The sequence below is a fragment of the Mandrillus leucophaeus genome, unplaced genomic scaffold, assembly GCF_000951045.1.
Source record: "Mandrillus leucophaeus isolate KB7577 unplaced genomic scaffold, Mleu.le_1.0 Scaffold852, whole genome shotgun sequence".
Lineage (NCBI taxonomy): Eukaryota > Metazoa > Chordata > Mammalia > Primates > Cercopithecidae > Mandrillus > Mandrillus leucophaeus.
Window position 1 is genome coordinate 448,433 of NW_012109275.1, and position 26,625 is coordinate 475,057.

The 26,625-nt window shown below is 36.9% G+C and overlaps 1 protein-coding gene across 3 annotated transcripts in view; it reads left to right on the forward strand.

Moving 5' to 3' along the window:
• LOC105530901 (chromosome unknown open reading frame, human C12orf42) overlaps positions 1–26,625 on the forward strand; it is a 185,772-nt gene that overhangs the window by 13,027 nt on the left and 146,120 nt on the right. Inside the window, exon 1 of one of the 3 annotated variants that reach the window (XM_011968637.1) lies at positions 22,037–22,154. The exons of the other annotated variants lie outside the window; for them this stretch is intronic. Within the exon in view, the coding sequence (XP_011824027.1) occupies positions 22,104–22,154 (51 nt within the window). The 5' untranslated portion in view covers positions 22,037–22,103. Of the gene's footprint in view, positions 1–22,036; positions 22,155–26,625 lie in introns of those variants that run through there. 3 annotated transcript variants of the gene reach the window in all.

The following is a 26,625-nucleotide window of genomic DNA, read 5'->3' on the forward strand; positions in this document are numbered from 1 at the left end:
GCTGGTTCAACATGCATAAATCAATATATGTAATTCATTACGTAAACAGAACTAAAGACAAAAACCACACGATTATCTCAATAGATGCAGAAAAGTCCTTCAATAAAATTCAACATCCCTTCATGTTAAAAACTCTCAATAAACTAGGTATTGATGGAACATACCTCAAAATAAGAGCCATTTATGACAAACCCACAACCAATATCATACTGATTGGGCAAAAGCTGGGAGCATTCCCTTTGAAAACTGGCACAAGACAAGGATACCCTCTCTCACCACTCTTATTCAACATAGTATTGGAAGTTCTGGCCAGGGCAATCGGGCAAGAGAAAGAAAGAAATAGTGTTTAAATAGGAAGAGAGGAAGTCAAACTGTCTCTGTTTGCAGATGACATGATCCTATATCTAGAAAACTCCATCATTTTAGCCCAAAAGCTTCTTACACTGATAAGCAACTTCAGCAAAGTCTCAGGATACAAAATCAATGTGCAAAAATCACAAGCATTCCTGTACACCAACAATTGACAAGCAGAGAGTCAAATCATGAATGAGCTCCCATTCACAATTGCTACAAAGAGAATAAAATACTTAGGAATACAGCTAACAAGGGAAGTGAAGGACCTCTTCAAGGAGAAGTACAAACCACTGCTTAAGGAACTCAGAGGACACAAACATATGGAAAAATATTCCATGCTCATGGATAGGAAGAATCAGTGTCTTGAAAATGGCCATACTACTCAAAGTAATTAATAGATTCAATGATCTTCCCATTAAACTACCATTGACATTCTTCACAGAATTAGGAAAAACTACTTTAAAATTCATATGGAACCAAAAAAGAGCTCGTATAGCCAAGACAATCATAAGTAAAAAGAGTAAAGTAAAAAGAACAAAGTAAAAAGTAAAAAGAACAAAGCTGGAGGCATCATGCTACGTGACTTCAAACTATGCTACAAGGCTACAGTACAAAACAGCATGGCATGGGCACAAAAACAGACACATAGACCAATGTTACAGAATAGAGATCTCAGAAATAAGACTGCACATTAACAGCGTTCTGATCTTTGACAAACCTGACAAAAACAAGCAACAGGGAAAGATTCCCTATTTAATAAATGGTGCTGGGAGAACTGGCTAGTGATATGCAGAAAACTGAAATTGGACCCCTTCCTTACGCCTTGTACAAAAATTAACTCAAGATGGATTAAAGACTTCAATGTAAAACCCAAAACTATAAAAACCCTAGAAGAAAATCTAGGCAATACCATTCAGGACATAGGCACTGGCAAATATTTCATGATGAAAACATTAAAAGCAATTGCAACAGAAGCAAAAATTGACAAATGGGATCTAATTAAACTGAAGAGCTTCTGCCCAGCAGTAGAAACTATCATCAGAGTGAACAGATAACCTACAGAATAGGAGAAAATTTTTGCAATCTATCCATCTGACAAAGGTCTAATATCGAGAATCTGTAAGAACTTAAGTTTACAAGAAGAGAAAACATTAAAAAGTGGGCAAAGACATGAACAGACACTTCTCAAAAGAAGACATTTATATGGCCAACAAAAATATGAAAAAAGCTCAATATCACTGATCATTAGAGAAATACAGGTCAAACCCATCATGAGATACCATCTTATGCCAGTCAGAATGGCAATTATAGAAAGTCAAGAAATAGCGGATGTTGGTGAGGCTGTGGAGAAATAGGAAGGCAACTTACAAAGCTCTTTTCTAAATATTTTTCTTCTTTAGATCCTTAAGATAGCCCTGGGATAAAAAAGGGGTAGATAGTTTTATGACCAGTATTCTAGTTGTAGAAATGGAGATTCCGAATGGTTAATGGAATGTATTGGATACTTGAGGTGCACCAAATCATTTAATCCAAATCTCAGTGTTACAAAGGAGGGAACCAACACTCAGAGAAGTTAGGTGACTCATTCCAGGTCACACAGCTAATCAATTCAGAAGTGAGTCAAGAATTCAAGTCTGTAGATTCCTATATCAGTACTCTTTCTACCACACTCTGCCACCTCTGTTCCAGTTCCATAAGTATAAATGTAGACATCACAAACACAATATCATTTATGTCCACATGTCTGTAAGTGTTATGGAAATATTTTATAATGCAAAGTGAGTCTGGAAGATAATCTATGGATTTTTTTTTCCTTGTCAGCAATGTGTTATTCAACTTCTTAGCAGACCTAAAATTTCCTGACTTTAATTTCTAAGCCCATAACATTGTCTGTCCTCTACAATGGACAATGTAACGCAGGATTATGTTGTTAGGGGATTATAAAAAAGGTCTTTGTCATCTTCAAAAGAAGAAGGAGCTCTGAGGTAGCTTAAAAAGTAAAGTTTGTTGCCTGAGCTAAGTGATTAGACTGCCAGTGGTCTTTTGCACTCTCTTCAAGCATATGTTTCAAATGGCATATTTGCATATGTGTAAGAATATAAAATAAAATTTCACCATAATTCAATAAATAGGGTCCAAAAATTTTATTCTCATAAAGCATTGTGTTGCTTTATTGAAGGTTAATAGAAGACAGTATTTTTAACCAGTCTGTACTGTCATAAAGCCCACAGACATAGAGAATAAACTGAATGGTATTAAGTTGTTCTACAACAAATCTACAACAGGCTATAGATTGCACAGAGAAAATCCCAGATAATTATGGACAGTCGCTTCCTAACTTGCCTCTGACCCACTCTTCCCTGACAACAAGAACTGAAGCTTGTTAGAGGATGGGAGTCAGTCACCAATGACCTTACACAGTATCCAAATTTACACCCTTTCAAGATTTTGCAAAATATGACATATGCATTTATGCTCACATATATATATATTTAGTTCCCAACTTACAGATGGGGTTTCTTACTAAAGTCTGTTTATAAATAGGTTGTTTGTAACTCACAACACATTTTCTCATAGAAATTCTCCATCCAAAAACATTTACTGAGTGCCCAAAGCTGAGCCCTCAAGCAGCTCCCATTCTTCTGGTTAGGTTCTGAAGCCAACTTCAGAAACCTTAAAGGGCAAAACTGCAGGTCCCATTGCACAGGTAAACAGTACTGGAGAGGGAGTCCAAGACTCCACCCTCAGGCCTCAGTACTGGACCCTATTCGGCAGAGAGAGTGAGGTGCTGACCAAATCTGTTTACTCTTGCTCCTGTGCACACAGCTGGACTGCATTTCCCAATGTCTCTTGCAGTTTGATGAGACCATGCAACTTGTTCTTTTCAACAAATATGTGTGGAAGTGATAATTACCATGTGACAACCTGGCCCATAGTAATCTTTCCCAGGAATTCCTTTGCTCTCTCTCTCTCTTTTTTGTTCTGTCCAATATTCGGAAGAGGATGTCCACCAGTCCCTAGGAGTTGACCAAACAAAGGTCCGTGAATCATTGTATAAAGATTGCCTGCTGTGTGCCACATGGATAGTTGGATATACAAAAATAAATTTCAATTGTGTAAAACCACTGAGCTTTTAGGATTTATCCATCATAACAGCAAGCCTTAATTAATACTCTTTATGAGTCCTGTGCCTTGGAGGTAAGCCACTTTGGACTGAACTTTTCAGAAAGATGGGGATGGCAGTAAAGGGGTGCAGTAAAGGAGGGGGCTCTGGATAGAGGGCAGCTTTCAAGGTTGCTGAGGAGGCAGGCGTCTTGCAGTAGAGGTATGGAGAATGACAGGGGAAAAGGGTTCTCAGAAGTGGGTGATGGCTGAGCCATGAGTAAAGCCCAACTGTGGCAAGGGCTCCAGGTAGAGCAAAGCCAATGTCAATAGAAGCTCTGTCTACACAGTGTGCTTCACATAAAGACCTTGTTAATTTGCAGTTTAGCTTTATTTAAGTGTCCCTTTTTGAAATATCTAAGTTTTCATTGAAAGTTGTATCTACAGCAGGAGAAAATTGCAACCTATTTGTGTTAGGCCATTTTTGCATTTCTATGGATAAATATTTGAGGTTGGCAATTTATTAAGAAAAAAGGCTTAATTGGCTCATGTTCTGAAGGGTGTACAGGAAGCATGGTGCCAGCATCTGCTTCTGGTGAGGTCTCAGGAAGCTTACAATCATGACAGAAGGTGAAGCAGGGGCAATCATCTCACATGGTGAGAGTGGGAGCAAGAGCAGGGGGAGGTGCCACACACCTAAAACAACCAGGTCTCCAGTGAATACACTCATCACAAAGGGGATGGCACTTAGCCATTCACGAGGGATTTACTCCTATGATCTAAACATCTCCTACAATACCCCGCCTGCAGCACTGGGATTATATTTAAACATGAGATTTGGAAACAAATATCGAAACCATATCACTAATTAAAAAGCAGTGGTGACTGTGATAATTCACTTTTTGATCTGTGGTGAGGCCTTGCTTCTCAAGGGCTACTCTCAGCCAGTGGCTGAGTATGGTAGAGAGACTCAGATGAGCCCTTCCTGGGAAACACAGGATCTCCCTTATGGCCAACTGTAGCTTGAGGACTCCCTCAAGTTGTAGATGTTTTCTTAGACTGCATGCCAGTCTAGGAAGCTTCCATACACCCTTTCTTCCTTCCTTTCTTCTCTCCTTCCCTCAGGGTCAGATTTGTTTTTTCTCACATCTCCCATAGATGTTTCCCCTAATAAGTTTTTTTTTTTTTTTGCATATTTAATCCATCTTGGTGTCTCCTTCTCAGAGGATCTGAACTAACCCAGAAGTCATTCTGTTATTCTAATCTTTCTGTTTGTGACTGTAAAAAGGGACAAATTCTCCTAAACTGTGAGAGAATCTGTGGTCATCTGTATAGTTCCCCAACTAGGTGAGGTTCAATGATAGACCATGAGTGTGAGTCCTTGAGCAGTTTATAGCATTCTAGCAAAGATGTGGTTACATAGGCTCCTGTGGTCCATCCAAGAAACCGGACAAGTTGCAAGAGTAACTGGGAGACAGAACTTCTTGCTTTTAAACACAAGGATTCATGATAGGGATGACAGAACAAAAATGAGTGAACATTTACTAAGATCTAGCTGAGCTGGATGTTTTCCATATGGGATCTCATTGGATTATTAAATGAAAATTCATTTCAGGTAGATATTTTTATCTCAAAGTGGGGATGAGGTGCAGAGACAGTAAGTAAGGTGCCCAGCATCACACCCTGGGTAAGAGCAGAGCTGCTATTTGAATTAGTTTTGCCTATCCTATAACTCATCATACTCGTTCTGTTTCACCATATGCCTTTTCAGAGAGCAGTCTTGCAGGGAATTCTTGGAAAAATACTATTTTTTTTTTTCTACAAAGAAAGGTAGAAACTTCCTAGTTTCAGAGTCTGTGGAGAGGGTAAGTTCTTCTCTGGTTTGTTGGATTTGTTCCTGCCCCCAACGTCTTCTTTATGTGAAATGTCTCATAATTAAAAAGTTCAGATTCTATACAGACACAGAGTCTTTTCAGTATAGACTACATTTCCAAAAGTGGTTATTATGCATGGATGTGCTTGGAGAATTAGATTTCTGTGGTCTTGACTTTAATTGCCCTGTCTAGATATGTGATTAAGCTTTTGTTCTTTGTTTCAAGATGACCAGTCAATGGAGTTGTGTAGTTTTAATTTTATCTGAAGTGCAGTTGGAGGACAAGCAAAAAGAGCCTAATGCTTTTTTCTCCTCTCCTTCTCAGTTACGATGACCATTAGTTCAATATTTTCAGGTCTTATATGAAATAACATCCTGTTATGGCCACATTTTTTAGTCCAATGTGAAGTTTTTAATTTTAAAAAGGTTGCAATATAAAGGGGGTAAAAAAGATTGAATTTTACTTGTGCTTTGACTCCCCCCGACTCCCCCACCCCCCACCAGGAGGGCAGAGCATATAAATGTGAAGCTTGTGGGAAGTGGAGAAAAACAGTTTAATACAAAATAGGTCCCTGTTTTTGAACATCTGTTACCACGGCAACTGATTCAAATGCTTGAAAGTTAAGTTACTATTTAGGCAACTTAACTAGATGTTTTTGACAGTATGGGAACTAAACAGAATTTAAAAACAGACATGTAGATCCCCATTCAGCTGACCTGGTTGACACAGCAGTAAGACATTGGTCCGTGAGATACACCATTTTCCTGAATAGAGTGTACAGGGATGTACAGCATCCCTGCTGAACAAACACAGGGCATTATTAGCTTCATCTTTTCTGCACTTTTAAGCCAAGGTGAAGGGCAGACTAGCAATTTTTGGGGTATAAACATGGAAAAAGAAAAGTTAATTTCCAAGAGAAACACAGTGTATACCCTGCCAGTGGCTTCTTTTACTAACTGCCTTAAAAGCTACTTTCTTCCCCCTTGGGAAAATGATACAGAAATTCAGTTATATCTTCATGTTTAGTTCAAAGGACAAACTTTCAGAACTATTCCCTTATCATCATATGCTTTAGATTGAAAGTAGAAAAATAAATAAATAAATAAATAGTTTCCAGTGTTTCAAAGTAACAAAGTCCAAGTTCTGTGAACAGAGTAGTTTTTTAGTATATACTTGTGAACTGAGGAAAGATCACAAAAGGGAGAGGAAACGTCATATTCAGGTGGTTTTTTTTCTCTGTATTACGCATGGGCTATTTAAGCTTCTTAGAAATTGCATCTTCAGAACAGTGTTTGGATCAAATAATCATCATCCTGATGAAAATTTCAAAGCAGATTATGTTGTTTTAAAAATCAGACAAAGAAAACATAAAGAACAAATGGCTGCATAAAGGATTTTCCTAAATTGTTTATTAATTTGATTTAATAAAGCAATACATAAGAAATACCCTTGATTCTGTGCGGAATTTCCAAAAGAAAGAAGACAGACAGGTTCAGATGGAAGAGGAAAGCCACAATGCAGTTTCTAAGGTCTACATGTAAGCCTCAACCTTTAAGTAATAATTGCCTTTCATGGAAATATAGACAGTACCACATATTCAGGCAGACGTCAGTGGAAATATTCAATGTTAATTTACTTTATATTTTGCTAATAATTATTGTATCATGTGTGCTCTGTGCTGTTTTCATAACAAAAATGGTAAATAATGAGTTAAAAGATTCCTTTTCCTGGTACAGCAAATGTGGCAATTCTAGCACACTAAAGCAGGCACAGAAGGTTTTGTATTGACTTTTGACAAATTTTGAGAAGCCAGTTTTGCTTCCAGAAAATGTCTTATAAATGTCAAAAACCTTTATAGTCTAAGGGGCTCTGTTTTAGAGACGTAAGTGACAACATTTCAAGTAGACAAGGAAGTGCAGGACAGGTCTCTGGATGGATCTTGGTGACCCAGTTTTTTTTCCCTTTTCTTGATTATAGTTCTCAAGAATAACTGCAGAATGTGCTGGAAATGCAACATTCTGAGATAAAGAGGAGCTGGCTGGGCTTCATTTCTGTCCTTCCCAGCACAGAATGACCTGCAATGCTTTAGCCCAGTGAGTGCAATTGCTCCAGGATATAAAACCCAGGGTATGGGATTTTCAGGGTCCCCTAGTTGCAGTGAGGTGTGGGGTATTTGCAGACAAGACTCCATCTACCCTCAGAAACTTTCTTGAGACTTGGGGGATCAGCCTGCTATAAATCCTGTGCTTCTATTGTTCCCTGCTGCCTATGTATGAGTAATGAAGTTGCTTAACTTAATTTGTTCTGTGAGAGTTCTGTCTCATAGAACTCAGGCAGGAGATAGAGTAATTGGTGCATGGTGAATCTGATTCTCAGGAAGAATATGTAGGCCTGAGATTCTTAGTAAGTGAAATTTATCCTTGGTACAGCAAAAAGGAATATTGTATAAGTGGTTGTTTTGAGTAGAAAACAAGCAAATGTTTTAGAAATCTCTAATATAGCTCAGAAATACTTATTCTAAGCCTGGCAGGATAAAAATTAATAAGCAAGTTCACTTATTTCTTCTTCTCCTGCTCTCTAAGAAGAGAAAAGGACAAAAAGATGCATTGGTTTATGCTTAAGGTAAAATCAATGAAAGTAGAAGAGGAACCTCCCACCCCCAGGGATCTTGTGGTACAGTGATAAGACTTCTTGGACAGTGTTCAGAGGAGCAGAGAGGAAGTGGCGACCAAGGTGATGATGTCAAACGAGGATGCCTAAGAGTTTTTTTGAGGTAGAAGAACAAAACAAACCTAAGAGATTAGAGAATGAATTTTTTTTTTTTTTTTTTTTTTTTGAGACGGAGTCTCGCTCTGTTGCCCAGGCTGGAGTGCAGTGGCGCGATCTCGGCTCACTGCAAGCTCCACCTCCCGGGTTCACGCCATTCTCCTGCCTCAGCCTCCCGAGTAGCTGGGACTACAGGCGCCCGCCACCGCGCCCGGCTAGTTTTTTTGTATTTTTTTAGTAGAGACGGGGTTTCACCAGGTTAGCCAGGATGGTCTTGATCTCCTGACCTCGTGATCCACCCGTCTCGGCCTCCCGAAGTGCTGGGATTACAGGCTTGAGCCACCGCGCCCGGCCGAGAATGAAATTTTTAATCAACATTGCTTTGGACCACGTTTTTCAGCCCCATTAAAACTTGGAGAGTGTTATAAAGATAGACATTTCTGGTTTTATCACCCTTCTTTAAAAACAGTATCACTCCAGAACTGGAAAACAAGAGCCACGGCTTTATAATCTTTATACAAATCTCAGATTAATTCAATTGAACATACATTTCAAAGCATGGGAGATTGCAGCACATCCTCAGAGCAGTATCATCTTGAATAGAAGCCTCCATGGCTTCCTTTTACATTGATTCTCTACGTAGTCACTTTGCTATATCATCTGAAGGCTCTAAAGTTGAGAAAGACAGAGTTCTTTCCTCTGAGAGGTAGTAATATGGTAGAAAGACTTACATGTTATCAGATATGCTACTACTATTACTAATAACTTATATTCAAGTGCTGTGCTAACTGCTTTACATATGTTAACTCATTTAATCTTCATGAAAACCTAGGAAGTAAAGTAACTAATTGTATCCTCATTTAGGGATGAGAAAGTGAAGCACTAAAAGGTGAAGGCACTGGCTAAAAGTCACTTACCTAATAAGAGTTAATGCTGGGTAAGTACATAGAGGAGTGTGAGACACGTGCTGTTCAAAGTCTCAAGACGGTTGTGACATGTTGTGAACACAAAGAGGAAAAGCTACTAATCCTAACTGGATAGGAATTATCAGTGGAAACAAAGATGGAATGAAACAAACCAAAAGGCAAGATGATGATTTTGGCAACTGGGCCGTTTTTAATGACATTTAAGACAAGTTTCAGCAAGACAGTAGAAGCAGAAACCAACATCCAGTGGGCTCGGGATAGAATTGTGAGGTAACTTTCAGCAACTCTTATGAAGTCTGGTGATGACAGGAAGGAAAGAACTGGGGACAGAAACCTGAGGAAAAAGTAGATAAGGTCTTTTTTGAATACAGAAATTTGAGTATATTTTTGGCTGATGGGAATAGGGAAGATGGAAATATCACCAATAAAAAGAGAAATAGGATGCTTTCCAAGATGTATTACATAGTTTCCTGTTTTTCTCAGCAGAATATAAGATTTAAAACATCCTTCTTAATGACTTAAGATTATTATCATGAATTTTGATTAGTATTCCCTGTTCTAATTCTGAAATGAAATTTTCAAGTCCTATTGAGATGCTGGTCACTCCACTTTGGTGAAATTCTGGCATTCCTAGGAAAGCTGTGGTGGCTTGTGTTTTAAGAATAACTGAGCACAAACTATAGACTTCCCCTCCTGAAATAAATCCCTAGAAATTTGAGAAACAATATAAATATGTAACCAGCTTCAAAAATAAGGAGAATAAATTATAGAGGACCAGAGCAGGGAAGAATTCTAAAAAGAAGCAAAGCAGATGGTATCAGATTATGGAAACTATAGCTCAGGACCTTGTACACTGGATTGTGACTACAGAAGGTAGGTACATGGCTGATGGTAGGGTGGTTAGTTGAGATATCATAGTAACAATTATCTAGGTGTTTAAAATTGCTGTTTTCTCTCTTTTTATTGGGTCTGTCCTGCCTCTAAGTGCTTATGTTGTGGAGTTTTGTTAGAGAGACAAGGTGGTGAACAAGACAGAAGAAAGAATCTATGTGTTTAAGAGGCAAGTTATTGTGTGGAACAAGTATAGAAAGTAATTTAACAGGAAATCTGATTTATTAAGATGACTGAAAAAATCAAAAGTCACTCAATATTGGAAGAAAATTGCAATGAAGAAGAGGAGTTAAAAAGCTTAATGAATATTAGAAGAATTTACATCCAAGGAAACAGCGAATAAAGCCATGACAGCAAGGCTTTACAACATATGTAATTAGTATTACTAGGGAGATAAGGAACAAAAGGCTATTAGGGAGAAATAAAGATAAGAGCAGAAATTAATGACATAGAAAATAAACAGAAAAGCTCACTAAGTAAAAAATTAGATTTTTGAAAAGATGAATATAACAGCGAAACTTTTGCCAAAATTGATAAAAAATAGAAACAAGGAAAGAATAAATGAAACAAAGACTGAAGGTGCAAGTGAATAATATTACGAATGAAAAATAAGACATAGGTACAGACTACAGAGATTAGAATAACAAAGATATATTAAACCTTTATGTTAATAAATTTGAAAACAGGTAAAATGAAAAAATTCTAGAAAAATATAACATTAAAAACCTCTTACATGAATATAACTTCATATAAACCTTTATATAAGATAAATAATAATCTAAGAAGAAATAGAAAAACTGCATAGTCATTAAAGAAATAAAATTAATACTTTAATAAGTCCATTAACAGAGAGTTAACACTTCTTTTATGGGAGAGTTATACTATGCATTCAGAGAGTTGATTATTCTAGTCTTAGGCAAACTTTTCCAGAAAATTTAGAATTACCAAATTAATTGCCAAAAATATTTCCTTTTCTAATTGTTCATTCCTTCCTAAATCTATGCCATTTGCAATATGACTTTGTAGCTTCTCCCATCAAGAGGTGGGGTCTATTTCCTTAATTCTTGCATCTGACTTGGTTTTATGATTTGCTTTGGTGATTAGAATGTGGTGGAAGTATTGGTGTGCCAGTGGTCAGCCTGTGCCTTCAGAGCTCTTTCATGCTTCCGTGCTTTTGGAACCCTGACACCGTCGTGCAAATAAGCCCAGGCTACCCTGTTAGATGTGAAAAACCTGTAGTCTAATCATCCCTGTCACTTCAGCCTGTAGCCAAACAACTGCTGGTCAGGTGAGTAAGGACATCCTAGATGATCTGGTCCTCAGTTGATTTGTCTGTTAAGCACAGACCTATCAGTGAGCTTGGACAAGTTTGGCTACAACTGGCCTAAATCAACAGAAATTCTCAGTGAACCCGTGAACTCCCAAGCAATAAGAAAGGCTTATTGTTTTAAGTATTGAGTTTTAGGGTGGTTTGTTACATGGCAATAGTTACCTGATGGAAAAATTGATACCTAGAAATTGAGTGCTATTATAACAAAAACGTAAAGTGTGTAATACTGGTTTTGGAACTGGGCTACAAGCAGAGACTGGGAAAATGGCAAGCAAACTGGCTGCAAAACCTGGAAAAGTGGTGATAACATTGTTATTGGAGGCTGGATAAGGGTGACATATGTTATGTAATAAAGCAACTGGCAACATTATTGCCTGAATTAACTTTCCTAAGGGGAAAATAGACCCAACAAATGTTTCGATTTGGCTAAGTTTGTTTCCAGGCAGAATGCTGGAGAGTCAGCTCATTGTCCCAAACTGTAGATCATATATTATGGCAAGAAATAAATGAGTTTAAGAAAGAACTGGCCAGTTTGCAAGCATAATTTGTAGGGCACATAAAGAGACTAGAATTGGCTGGGTTAGAAAATAAAATGGGCTGGGTGCAGCAGCTCATGCCCGTTATTCCAGCACTTTGGGAGGCTAAGGTGGTAGGATCTCCTGAACCCAGGAGCAGAAGACCAGCCTTGGGAACATAGACACACCTGCCTCTACGAAAAATAAAAAAGAGCTGGGCATGGTGGTACACATTTGTGGTCTCAACCACTTGGGAGGCTGAGGTGGGCGCATTGCTTGAGCCTAGGAGGTTGAGGCTGTAGTGAGCTATGATTGTGCTTCTGTGCTCCAGCCTGGGCAGCAGAGTGAGACCCTGTCTCAAATAAACAAACAAACAAATAAATAAATAAAATGAAAGAGAAGAAAAAGAAAATAGAAAACATTGTCTCCATTTGGCAAAAGGTATTTAAAATAAAATGGAACCTGGAGGCATAGATAAATTTGAAGGTGTGCCCAAGACTACTTGTTGAGACCTCAACATTGTGGTGTCCCATAGCAGTTTGACACACCCAAAGTGACAATGATATAGAGAGAAGAAGAGGGAGATGTCTTGAAAACAACTGTGGGTATAATTTTCAGCAAATGCATTTAAATGGAATCAGATGTATAAAAGGTCCAGGAAGTTCTTAAGTGAGTTGTATGAAAAAAGCCTTGTCAACCTGAAATTAAATAGTCTGAGATTGGTAAAATTCCAAAATGGCCTCTGGGCCCCCAACTTCCTATGGACTGAAAACAGGCTGAGAAAGTTACTCAGCTGCCAGTGCAATCTACTTTTATTTCAAGAAATCTAGGCTGTGATGAAAAAGGAATCACATCTCAAAGGACAGAGCCAAGATTCATGGTAGAACCAATGGGTAAAGCAAAAAACCGTGAAGAACAGCAGATTGGGAGCTACTCCTGGAGGGTAAAACTGGAGTCTAATTAAGGACACATTCCTAGGGGAGACCATGGGGTTGACCCGGCCACATTTGCTCAGTAAAATTTTAGATTTGCTGTGGAACAATGCTGTGAATGCATCAAAAAATAACTGATGCACCGCCGCTTCACCTCAAATTATTTGTCATGCAAGTACAATCTTGATATCAAAACCAGTGAAAGAAAACATGAGACAAAAGTTATAGAACAATTTCATGAACACTGATAGAAAAAACTGATCCAAAATATTAGTAAATAAATCCAGAACACTGAGTTTATCCCAGTAAAGCAAGAAGAGATTAATATTAGAAAATCAATTAGTGCATGATCTTGATATCAAAAATTAAAACGACAGTGCAGAAAGGGAATATTATAGGCCAATTTCATTGATGGTCATTGATGCAAAAATCCTGAACACAAATCTAGTAAACCAAGTCTATTATGTTAAGTTTATCTTAGGGATGCAAGGGCAGATTAACATGAAGAAATCAATTCATTTACCACACTAATAGATTAAGGTAGAAATCTAAATCTAAGGTAAAAACCTAAACCTAAAATATTTAATCTAAATGCCTAATCAATATATACAATTAATTCCAGTTCATATAACAGCAAAGAATGGAAAATTCAATAATACAAGATACCATTTACAAAACCTAAAAAATTAAAAGATATAACTTTTATGCAAAAATTATAAAACCTTATATTAAGATACATTAAATAAAATTTAAAAAGTAGAAAAATAAAATATATTTATATTTGAAGACTTACCATTATAAAGATGGTCATTCTTCCCATTAATTTTAGAGTTTGTACATTTTCACTTGAGTGAATGCTTTTTTTCTTTCCAAATGGAACTAGAAAAAAATTCTAAAGTTTAGATGGCAGAACAAAAAGGCAGGAATGGCCAGGATCCTCCTGACGAAAAGTAAATTTGAGGGGGTGGGGAATTGCCTTATTAGATATCAAGAATTGTTATAAATATGTAGCAATTAAAAATGATTATAGAGAAAAAGCCCAATGGAATGGAAGAGAGCGCCACAAATTTGGAAACCTGACGTCTCACAGAGCTGGTATTACACACCAAAACATATTATTGTTTTATTTTTTTCAGATGCTTAATAAGTGATTGTTATTATGTCTATTTTTAAATTTTTTTTAATTTCAATATGTTTTTGGGGAACAGGTGGTGTTTGGTTACATGAATAAGTTCTTTAGTGGTGATTTCTGAGATTTTGGTGCATCCATCACACAAGTGGTATACACTATATTCTATGTGTAGTCTTTTATCATTCACCCCTCTCCCAACCTTCCCCCCGAATCCCCAAAGTCCATTGTATCATTTTTATGCCTTTGTGTCCTGATAGCTTAGCTCCCAATTATGATTGAGAACATACAATATTTGGTTTTTCCATTCCTGAGTTACTTCACTTAGAATAACAGTCTCCGATTCCATCCAGGTTTCTGCAAATGCCATTATTTTTTCCTTTTTATGGCTGAGTAGTATTCTGTGTTGTCTGTCTGTCTATCTGTCTATCTATCTATATCACATTTTCTTTATCCACTTGTTGATTGATGGGCATTTGGGCTGGTTCCATATTTTGGCAATTACAAATTGTGCTGCTATAAACATGTGTGTGCAAATATCTTTTTCATATCATGACTTTTTTTCCTCTGGGTCAGTACCTAGTAGTGAGATTGCTGGATCAAATCGTAGATCTATTTTTAGTTCTTTAAGGAATCTCCACACTGTGTTGTGTACTGTGGTTGTACTATTAGTAGTTTACATTCCCACCAACGGTGTAAAAGTGTTCTCTTTTTACCACATCCTCACCAACATCTATTTTTTTTTTTATTTTTTGATTATGGCCATTCATGCAGGAGTGAGGTCATATCGCACTGTGATTTTGATCTACATTTCCCTGACAATTAGTGATGTTGAGCATTTTTCCATATGCTTGTTGGCCAGTTGTATATCTTCCTTTGAGAATTGTCTGTTCTTGTTATTATCCCACATTTTGATGAGATTGTTTTTTCTTGCTGATTTATTTGAGTTCTTTGTATATTCTGGATATTAGTCCTTTGTCAGATGTATGGATTGTGAAGATTTTATCTTACTCTGTGGGTTGTCTCTTAACTCTGCTGATTATTTCTTTTGCTGTGCAGAAGCTTTTTAGTTTAAGCCTCATATATTTATCTTTGTTTTTGTTGCATTTGCTTTTGCGTTCTTGGTCATGAAGTCTTTGTCTAAGCCAGTGTCTAGAAGGGTTATTCCAATGTTGTCTTCTAGAATCTGTATGGTTTCAGGTCTTAGATTTAAGTCTTTGACCCATCTTGAGTTGATTTTTGTATAAGGTGAGAGGTGAGGATCCAGTTTCATTCTTCTATATGTGACTTGCCAATTATCCCAGCACCATTTGTTGGATAGAGTGACCTTTCCCCACTTTATGTTTTTGTTTGCTTTGTCAAAGGTCAGTTGGCTGTAAGTATTTGGCTTTATCTTTGGGTTTTCTATTCTGTTCCATTGGTCTATGAGCCTATTTTTATACCAGTCATGCTGTTTTTGTGACTATGGCCTTATAGTATAGTTTGAAGTTGGGTAATGTGGTGCCTCCAGATTTGTCCTTTTTGCTTAGTCTTGCTTTGTCTAGGCGAGCTCTTTTGTTTTTGGTTCCATACGAATTGTAAGATTGTTTTTTCTAGTTCTGTGAAGAATGATGGCAGTATTTTGATGTGAATTGCATTGAATTTGTGGTTGCTTTTGGCAGTATGGTCGTTTTCGCAATATTGAATCTATTCATCCATGAGCATGGGAGGTACTTCCATTTGTTTGTGTCGTCTATGATTTTTTCAGCAGTGTTTTGTGTTTTCCTTATAGAGGTCTTTCACCTTCTTGGTTAGGTATATTCCTAAGCATTTTATTATCTTTTGCAGCTATTGTAAAAGGGGTTGAGTTCTTGATTTGATTCTCAGCTTGGTCGCTATTGGTGTATAGCAGAGCTACTGATTTGTGTACATGAATTTTGTATTCTAAAATTTTGCTGAATTCATTTACCAGTTTTAGCAACTTTTTGGATTATTCTTTAGGGTTTTCTAGGTGTATGATTATATCATCAGCAAATAGCAACAGTTTGACTTCCTCTTTACCAGTTTGGATGCCCTTGATTTCTTTTTCTTGTCTGATTGCTCTGGCTAGGACTTCCAGTACTATGTTGAATAGAAGTGGTGAGTAGACATCCTTGTCTTGTTCCAGTTCACAGGGGAAATGCTTTCAATTTTTCCTCATTCAGTATAATGTTAGCTGTGAGTTTGTCATAGATGGCTTTTGTTACCTTACCTTCTATCTTGATTTCATTATTGATCCAGTGATCATTCAGGATTAGGTTATTTAATTTCCATGCATTTGTGTGACTTTGAGGGTTCCTTTTGGAGTGGATTTCCAATTTTATTCCACTGTGGTTTGAGAGAGTACTCTATATAATTTTGATTTTTTAAAATTTACTGAGACTTTTTTGTGCCCTATCATATGGTCTATCTTGGAGAATGTTCCATGTGCTGATGACCAGAATGAATATTCTGCAGTTGTTGCATAGAATGTTCTGTAAATATCTGTTAAGTCCGTTTGTTCTAGGGTATAGTTTAAGTCCATTGTTCCTTTGTTGACTTTCTGTCTTGATGACTTGTTTAATGCTGTCAATGGAGTATTAAAGTCTCCCACTATTGCTGTGTTGCCATCTATCTCATTTCTTAGGCCTACTAGTAATTGTTTTATAAATTTAGAAACTCCAGTGTTATGTGCATATATGTTTAGAATTGTCATATTTTCCTGTTGGACTAGTCCTTTTTATCATTGTATAATGTCCCTCTTTATCTTTTTTAACTGTCGTTGCTTTAAAGTCCGTTTTGTCTGATATAAGAATAACCATTTCTGTTCACTTTTGGTGTCCATTTGCATGGAATATCTTTTTCAACCCCTTTACCTTAAGTTTATGTGAGTTCTTATGCTTTAGTTGAGTCTCCTGAAGACAGCAGAAACTTGGTTGATGAATTCTTATCCCTTATTCCATTCTGTATCTTTTAAGTGGAGCATTTAGGCTATTTACATTCAATGTAAGTATTGAGATGTGAGGTACTATTCCATTCATTATGCTCTTTGTTGCCTGAATACCTTATTTTTAAAAATTGTGTTATTGTTACATAGGTCCTGTGAGATTTATGCTTTAAGGAGGTTCTATTTTGGTGTATTTCAAGGATTTGTTTCAAGATTTGGAGTTCCTTTTAGCAGTTCTTGTAGTGCTGGCTTGTTAGTGGCAAATTCTCTCAGCATTTGTTTTTCCAGAAGACCGTATCTTTTTTTTCATTTACGAAGCTTAGTTTCACTGGATACAAAATTCTTTGCTGATAATTGCTTTGTTTAAAGAGGCTAAAAATAGGACCCCAAACCCTTCTAGCTTGTAGGGTTTCTGCTGAGAAATATGCTGTTACTCTGATAGGTTTTTTTTTAATACCAAATCATATTAGAGAGCTGGCGTTACATGTAAATTGCTTAGAACTGTGACTGTCATGTAGTAAGCAGCGTATAAAATTAGCTGCTATTGTTACTGTTGTTAGTACTGTTACCATTACTGTAGATTGGTGATGAAACTATGGACTTATCTGTAAATGATGCTATCCCATTGAAAAAAAGAAAGTTGGCTTTCACCTCTTGCCATATACAAAAACCAATTCAAGATTAATAAGAGACTTAAATAAAAATGACAAATCTCTAAATTTTTTAAAAGACAATATAGAAGAACATCTTCATGACCTTAAATGAGGGAAGATTTTCAAAAACAAGACCCAAAGAGTACTAACTATAAAGAAAGGTCTTGATAAGTATAGTACATAAAGAATGGATTCCATTCATTTAAGCATCATAAGGAAAACAAAATAATGGGAAAGCTCCAAATGGGAGAGAATATTTGCAATACATATAATCCAGAAGGAATATCTAGGGCACATAAATAACTCTTTATTAAAAAAGCAAACCACAATAGGAAAATGGGAAAGGACTTGCACAAGCATTTTACAGAATAACCTATGCTGATGGCCAGTCAGCATGTGAAGATACTCGTTCTCATTAGTGAATCAAGAAAATGCAAACTAAATTCAAAATGAGATAGCAGCAGTCACACCAAAAAACCCCCCAAAAACCCAAAAAAAGTAAATGAAATGTTGGTGAGGACATGGAACAGTTAGAACCGGTACAAATTTGTACAACTAGTTGGAGAAACAATTTGATATTATATGGTATTGAGTTGAAAAAAACTGTTTTTCCTCTGCTCTCACACCACAACAATCAACACAGACGAAACATGTGGGATTTTCCCCCACCAACAAACAAGCAATCAATTCTGCAGTGGACACCAGCTGGGTTTCCTCCAATTCAATACTGACATCATCTACCTGGAGATAGTGTCAGATCCCACAGGTTGAGGGGAAGAGAATGATAAGAAACAAACTCACATAATGTCTACCCCTGAGAGACGGTATGGGGGATGAGCACAGATTGGCAAGAAGTACTCAAGAAGTATCAACATGATTGGTAACATTTTTTTTTAAATACTTTGGATTGTGGGTTCAAGTATGTTTATATTTATGGTTTATTACTTATGGATATCTACATATGTTCTTTTTCATAATCAAGTATTTTATGTTTAAAATATCAAAAATATATTCAAGAAGTAGAAGAAATATCTCAAGGCATGTAACAAAGAAAGTGGTATAGCAATATTAATTTAAGGTAAAATAGATTTCAATGCAAAAGACAAAGAAAAAAGAAAGGGGGAAAATATGATATTGATAACAGGATTAATTACTAAAGAAGGTATGATAGTCAACAGAACTTATATGTATGTGTGAGTATACATCAAAAACTTACAAAGAAGAAGAGAACTTGCTTATTTGTGCAAGTAATTATACAATCTTATACAGAGAAACTAATTCAAATTCTAGTTAAGTCTTTAAGACACATCTTTCAGAAACAAATGAATCAATAGACAAACATGAGTATGGCCACAGAAGATAGAACTAACACAATTTACAAGTATGTACTTACACATGTGACTGTGTGCAAATACAAATAGAAATGAAGAATAACATTATTTAAAAATACACTTGAAAAGTTTTTCCAAGTTAACTCATTTACTACACAAAAAGGAAATTTTAATACATTTCAAAAAGTTGATATTATATAGGCCACATTGATGGCAGAATTATACAATAAATAATGTTGAAAATGCTTCTAATTTTACTTTAGATATTTATTTAGAAGTTACAAACAAAGAACTAAAAAACAACAGAAGAAAGCCCTTTATATGAACCTATGAAACCCACTAACCCCATGTGGAGCCCAGGGAAAAATGTAGACCTTTACATTTTATTTATTTTATTGTTGTTTTATTTAGAAACAACAAACAGTATAAAAATGAACTAAGCTTTCAACTTAAGAAGCTAGCAAATTAATAACAAATTTTGCATTAATAATTATAATTAGTAAAGATAAAATAAATTATTAAAATGGAAAACAAACGGTAAAGTTGATCCATAAAACCAAAAATGAGTTTTTGTAAAAAAACAATAAAATAAACCTTTGGCATATATAACCCAAGAAAGGAGACAAACGGCACAAGTAAAGAATTTTTATTTGACATTGGTGATAAGATACAGGTTTTAGAAACATTAACATGTTAAAAAAATGTACAACGTAAAATCTGGAAATAGGTAATTAAAATTTCAGTTTTACATTTCAAGGACTTAGCCTCACCCATCCAATTTGATATCATCCATACAGTGTTTAGTCTCTTTCTCTTCCTACACCCTGAAGAAAATAAGCTTATGTCTGATCTCAACTCAACATGACTTCTTGCGTGGCCTTTTTGTACCCTTTGTGGTATGTGCCAACCCTGCTCAGCTGGGTAACCTCAGTGGAGAAAAACACTGCCAAGCAGAGGTTTCAAATGAATGACTTCAACATTTGATTACAGATATATTTTGTTTGACCTGCAGCATATTTTTAATTTTTTGAATTATCGCTAATTGAAAAAAATAAAGAGATTTCACTTAAAAATTTATGTGTTTTGGTATGGCAAAAATCAGAATTGCTGAGGGTTAGAGGAGGCTTGTGCTCTTCCATTCACTATAGTCTCCAGTGGGGAGTGTGGAGTGAGAGTCTTGGGATTTAATCTCATCTCTGCCACCCACTAGCAGATTGTCTAAGAAAAGTTACCTAAACTCTAGAGTGCACTAATTTTCCTTATTTGCAATATGGAGGAAACATCAGGCTTAGAAGATCAATGAATATTGACTAAGATAATGAACATAAAAACATCTGGCAGGGTTCTGGGCCGCTGGTTGGGGGCTCATTCTGTATCAGTTTCCTCTTCTGCCTTTGTTGTTCTTCTCTACAACATAAAATTGCTGGCACCTGTCAGTCATAGATGAGCAATAAAATTATCTCGACAAAATATTCAGTAATAGTTAACATTCTCTGTCTAGGTGTTTGAAAAGATGAAACTTGTGCTGTTTGATTTCAGTTTATTCTAATATATATAAATTACTAGACATGCACCTCCTTACTGCCTGAAACTCAAGACTTCAGTTCACTCTTCCGTGTGGTAACTCTCTCCATTTGACTGTAATCTGCTTAGAGCACCTGCCGTTTACTACTTTGTTCTCAGAACGTAGGGCAAAGCCTAGTATCTAATAGGCATTAAATAAAATAAATATTTGTTGAATGAATGATTGAGAGAGAATGTATAATTTCCAAGGTTATTTCCCTTTTAAACAATTTGAAAAATTACATTTTTTTTACTCTTTAATACATATATTCTTTCATTCATTTACTCTTTTCTTTTAAAAAAGATCTATGTATGACACATGGAAAGCATGTAGTGCAGTATCTGACACATAGAAAACAATGTATTATTTGTTAATTCAAGAGTTTTATTATCTACATTGTTCTGATCATAAGGCCTTGTGATTTGGTGATTTGTTAAAAAATAATAATGCAGTGTTTATCAGGATGGGAATAAAAGAGGCTGTGTCAGGATGTACAGGGAACTGGCAGAATGGAGTGCTGATTTAGATTGCAGCAGGAAGGTGCAATGATAGAATAGGCTAAGGCCCCATTTGTTAGGTGGGAATGTCAATGATAAGGCTTTGCAAGGGAAGCCTTGTCTTCAGTCTGCGAAGGTCTTAGGTACCCAAACCAGCAACCTGTTGTTGACTTGCACATCTGTGCTGTCCAGTGTGTGCAAATGTCATTGTTCACACAGCTGTCATCCCTGTAAGACTGTGAGACCAAAAAGTAGACATGAGATTATCAATCATATCGCTCCTTGCTTTTGTGAAGAAATAACAGCCATGCATGCACACTGGTTATGGTTAGTTGCTGGCATTATCTCATTGTAAATATCTAGAGAAATGTAGGTATGTCAGATTTCATAATGTGGAATTTCATCATAAAAGTGATGCTATAAAATGTTAACACTGAGAACAGTCAAGGGAAAATTGTAAAAGTGGAGGAGAATTTACATGTGAAAATTTTGGTGGACATTTTGAAGGTTATGATGCAGATTTTTGACTTTATTTATTTATTTTTTTTGAGATGGAGTCTCCCTCTGTCACTCAGGCTGGAGTGTAGACTTTATTTATTTATGGTTTTTTGAGATGGAGTCTCCCTCTGTCACTCAGGCTGGAGTGTAGACTTTATTTATTTATGGTTTTTTGAGATGGAGTCTCCCTCTGTCACTCAGGCTGGAGCGTAGTGATGTGATCATAACTCACTGTAACTTCAAACTCCTGGGCTCAAGTGACCCTCCCACTTCAGCCTCCTGACTAGCTGGGACTACAGGTGCACACCACCAAGCCTAGCTAATTTTTTAATTTTTTGTAGAGATGAGGTCTCACTATGTTGACCAGGCTGGTCTTGAATGCCTGGCTTCAATCTTTCAGCCTTGACTTCCCAAAGTGTTGGGATTACAGAGATGAGCCACCATGCTGGGGCCAGATTTTTGATTTCTAAGAGAAATTAATTTGTCTTTAATGATTGAGTTTTCTTTAAACTGGATTCACATTTCCCCTTTTCTCAAGAGAAGTTTCTGTCATTTGAGAACACATTTCTGGTTTTCACATTTGCTCATCTGAATATGATGCCAGACCTGAGAGAGAAAGGATATTGTTCTGCACATCTTGAAGACAGGGCTTGCTTTCCATTTTCCCCCAGCCCTCATCTCACCACTGCTGCTTTTGAGGACTCTCCTTTGGTGAGCTTCAGTCATTCGTACCCAACTCCATTAGGTGCTGCTCACTGCCTTGTAGGCTGCTGCTCCTGTGTGTCAGATCCACAGAGATGTCCGAGTTCAGAAATGAGTGCAAAAATACTCATGGAGGGAAGGAAGAGGTGAGAAATTTTTGGTTATGTAAAGAAGGCATTTCTTAAAATAGCCCAGTTTGAAATTGTTGCTTAGTTTTCCTTTTCCTTTTAATGATCAGTTTCAGTTTGAAGGTTTTATATCTACAGGAAAAAATACCTCAACCAGTTTTGCAAAATTTGGCCAAAAGGCTTGAGCTTGTATTAGTATTACCAGTGCCATTAAATCATGAGGTCATTTGGCAAAATGTAACTTTCCTTCCCCTTCTCTGTCCACTAGTCTAGGAAATAAACTTTCTAATAAGCTTGAGTTGGGGAAGGGTGCCTCAAACCTCATGGGCTATTTGGAAAATACAATACTTAGGAGTCCAACTAGGGAGGAAACAATATGTGCTTTTTGACAGAGTAAAATTGGTGCTTCTCAATTAAAAATGATGCTGGCCATATGTAGTTAACTTTTTGCTACATAAATGAAAAGTAGTTTATTTTTTAGTAATAATTATGACATGTGTTAATATTCCCACATTCAAACATAGCAGAAATACAGTAAGATTTCACCCATTATTAGCTTGAAGCAATTCTTGTGTACCCTGTGGTCACATGCAAACTTAATAGATGCTAAGTGTAAAAGAAAGGTTCCATGGTCAGAGGTTGAGAAATGATTGGTGAAGGAATTTAAACACTTTTTTTTTTCACTGTAGAACTTGGCCTAAACTACTGTACATTGCAGTTCTCCAAGAGGGGAGCCATGGTGTGGTGTTGTACCTCATTTGAAATGGAGTTAGGCCATTCTGGGTTTTAATCCTGTGCCACTCTTGACAAATCACATAACGTCTTTGAATTCTGGTTCATCTGCAGAATGGGTCTAATAGCACATATCTCATGGGTTCGTAGTGGACATAAAACACTCAACAAGACTAGTTGCATAATAACAAATGTTAGTTTAAAATTTATGCCTCTATTTTCCTTTCTTGAAGTTAGGGGTCTATGGTGAAGTACCCACTTGTACCAGAGTAGGAGTTTGAAGAAACTGGTCCTGCCATTTCCTGACTGAGTGACCTTGGCAAGCCTCTTAACCAAGAGAATTGGGTTACCAATGTCTTCATTTTAAAAAACAAAACAAAACCTGCCATGTTTGATAGAGCATTTAAGAGAATCAAGTTAGTTTTAAAACTCTTATAGAAATTCTCAAACATCATGCCATTTTATTCACAAATTCTTCAGGATGCATTATTAGTTGGTAAGGCTATTTATATACATATCTAAATTTACATCTCTATGTTTCCATATATTGGCCATGCTATTATTATGCCAAGCAAAATTAAGTCATTCATCAATACAATTTAGTCCATATTTCTGTTTCCAAGATTGTCTCAAACATTTCACTTTTGCACTTGGTAAAATTGAGTCACAATCTGAACAAGCTGCACATTCTGCATATGTTGTTATGTGTCTTAAGTTCACATGTGTTTTATGACAATGGGTTCCTTCAACCCATACCACTCTTTTGTTAGAGAAAATAGGTAATTTCTTTGTAAATGTCCCTCCCACTTCCTGGATTTTGCTGTGTCTTTAACTTGTTCTTCTATTCCCTATCATTTTTCAAATGGGTAGTTAGATCCACAGATTCAGTTAGATACTGGTACAAGTGTTAGGAAATTGTGCTTCAGAGCTGTTGCCGTATCCTTCTTGTTGCATCATATTATGAGGCACATAAAATCGACCTCTCCCCATTTTATATATCCTGAGGTTGATCAGTGAGTTCAAATGGTGTCACTATGATGCTTTCTTTGTGAATTCCTCATTCATAATTCATTAATAATTGTGCTAGCTCCATTTTTGCATTTTATCATTCCTTCTGCAATTTATTAGGTACAGTATTTGTATAAAGAAGAACTTTTTTTTCATCAACTATTTGGTTACAATAAAACACAGGAAAGGAAGATGAAAGAATTTCTCATGGTTTTATTATGTAGTGAATATGTATTGGGGGCCAGGAATCGTGCTAGGTGCTGGGACACAACAGCAAATGTATCTATATCCTACTGCTGGGAAGCTATGGCCTGGGTAATACAGAGGAGTAAGTTAACAATTACTGCATAGTGTGAAATGTAAAGAAAGTTTATATTTCACTGGGAGTCCTGGGCTTCTGGTTGCTTTTTCTTTATGGTTTTAATCTATTTTGTATAGTGTATTAAATGTTTGCTTATGCTGCCATAAAAAATACCACAGACTGGATGGCTTAAACAACAGACATTTATTTTCTCGCGGTTCTGGAGGCTGGAAGTCCAAGATCAAGGTGCTGGCAGGTTTGATTCCTTCTGAGGCCTCTGTCCTGCAGATGGCCACCTTCTTGCTGTGCCCTCACATGGTCATCCCTCTGTGTGCGTGTCTGTGTCCTAATCTCTTCATACGAGGATGCCAGGCATATTGGATTAGGACCTACCTGTACCACCTCATCTAACCTTAATTACCTCTTTAAAGACCCCTATCTCTAAATAGTCACAACCGGAAGTACTGGAGAGGACTTCAACATGTGAATTTGGGAGAGAGGCACAATTCAGCCCATAACATAGAGTAAGAGTATTACATATTTTCTCTCTCATTAGACAGCAAGCCTCTTTAGAGAGCAGAAACCTCCTATTGTATGTCATGAATTCTTCAGCACACCAAATAAAGTTCTAGAAAGTGTTTATTAATGTTACAGTAGGTAACAAGTCAGATATGAGCAGGGCAGGAGAGGGCCCCCCCAGCAGCTGCCAACCAGGAGTGTCAGCAAGCATCAAGCGATGGTCAGGCGGTTGTTGAACTGCCTCTCTAAAATTAGTCGCAGCTGGTGCCAGGGGACAGCAGTATTCCAATAGATAAAAACACCTAAGGCTGGTGATAAGCATCTTGTGGGTAAGATCTCAGGAGCTGGGTAAGTGGGGTTAAGCATGCTTACCAAGAGGCCAAATGGCCGAGCTTAACTGGTGTATGACCTTATAGGAACACTTGACTGGTAAGGGAAGAATGCCTCAAGTGAGCATGTGTACAACTCCAGTAAACACACTACACGTGTGGACAGCCCACCCCAAAGGAAGAATCAGGGGAGAAGTAATGTAACCCCAGAAGCATGCCAACAAATAATACCCCAAGTTAAAGGTCAAACTGTGCACTCGATCTCTTAGGTTGCCTGCTTGACCTTCTTCCAAGTGTATTGTACTTCCTTTCATTCTTGCGCTAAAGTTTTTAAAATAAACATTCACTCCTGCTCTAAAACCTACCTCCTTCTCTCCTGCCTTATGCCCCTCAGTTAAATTCTTTCTCCTGAGGAGGCAAGAATTGAGGTTGCTGCAGACCTGTAGGGATTCACTGCCACTAGCATACTTTGGTGCTGTGTGACTTGGATACGTCTGCTGCTAATATTAAGAGGTTTCTAGAAAGTCAAATCATAATAGAAAATACTCATTAAAAGCTTGTGTGAATGACAGAATAATGATACAGTGATTATTTCTTAAGCACTTATTGTGGGCCAGGGTATGTAATGCATATGTGTATATTGTCTCATTTCATCTTCAAAATGACCCTCATAGTTGGCTTTCATTATTACTATCAGTACCATTTCCTCTTTTAAGTATGAGGAGCTCAAGAGGCCAAAGAGGTTAACTTGCCTGTGTTGCCATAACAAGTAAGTGCAGGATGCAGGATTTGAGCCCAGAGTCATGGTCTGACTGCAATATTTTGCCATCCATGACATATAGGAAAGTGTTTTATAAAGGGTAGATTTTTATAAAAGGTTAACTATTCATGTGACTTTGTGGAAAAATATAAACTCTAGAGTCAAAATGGCCTCTATTTAATTTTCAACTCCATCACTTTTAGGTGTGATCATGATCTCCTAATGTCTCTGAGCCACATCTTCCCAATCTAGACTATGGAAATAATGATATCTCCCTGGATGAATGCCGGTGAGCATTTGGAAGATTATCTATGGAGAGTCTAGCATAATGTCTGAGAGGTTATATTCTTGACAAATGTCAACTAGTATTATATTCTCCTCATAGTACCTTGGTATTTTTTTTTATTATTATACTTTGTGTTCAGAACGTGCAGGTTTGTTACATAGGTATACACGTGCCATGGTGGTTTGCTGCACCTATCAACTCGTTGTCTACATTAAGTATTTCTCCTAATGCTATCCCTTCCCTATCTCCCCACCCCCACCAACAGGCCCCAGTTTGTGATATTCCCCTCCCTGTGTCCATGTGTTCTCATTGTTCAACTCTCACTTACGAGTGAGAACATGCGGTGTTTTGTTTTCTGTTCCTGTGTTAGTTTGATGAGAATAATGGTTTCCAGTTTCATCCGTGTCCCTGCAAAGGACATGAACTCATCCTTTTTTATGGCTGCATATTATTCCATGGTATATATGTGCCACATTTTCTTTATCCAGTCTATCATTGATGGGCATTTGGGTTGGTTCCAAGTCTTTGCTATTGTGAATAGTGCTGCAATAAAC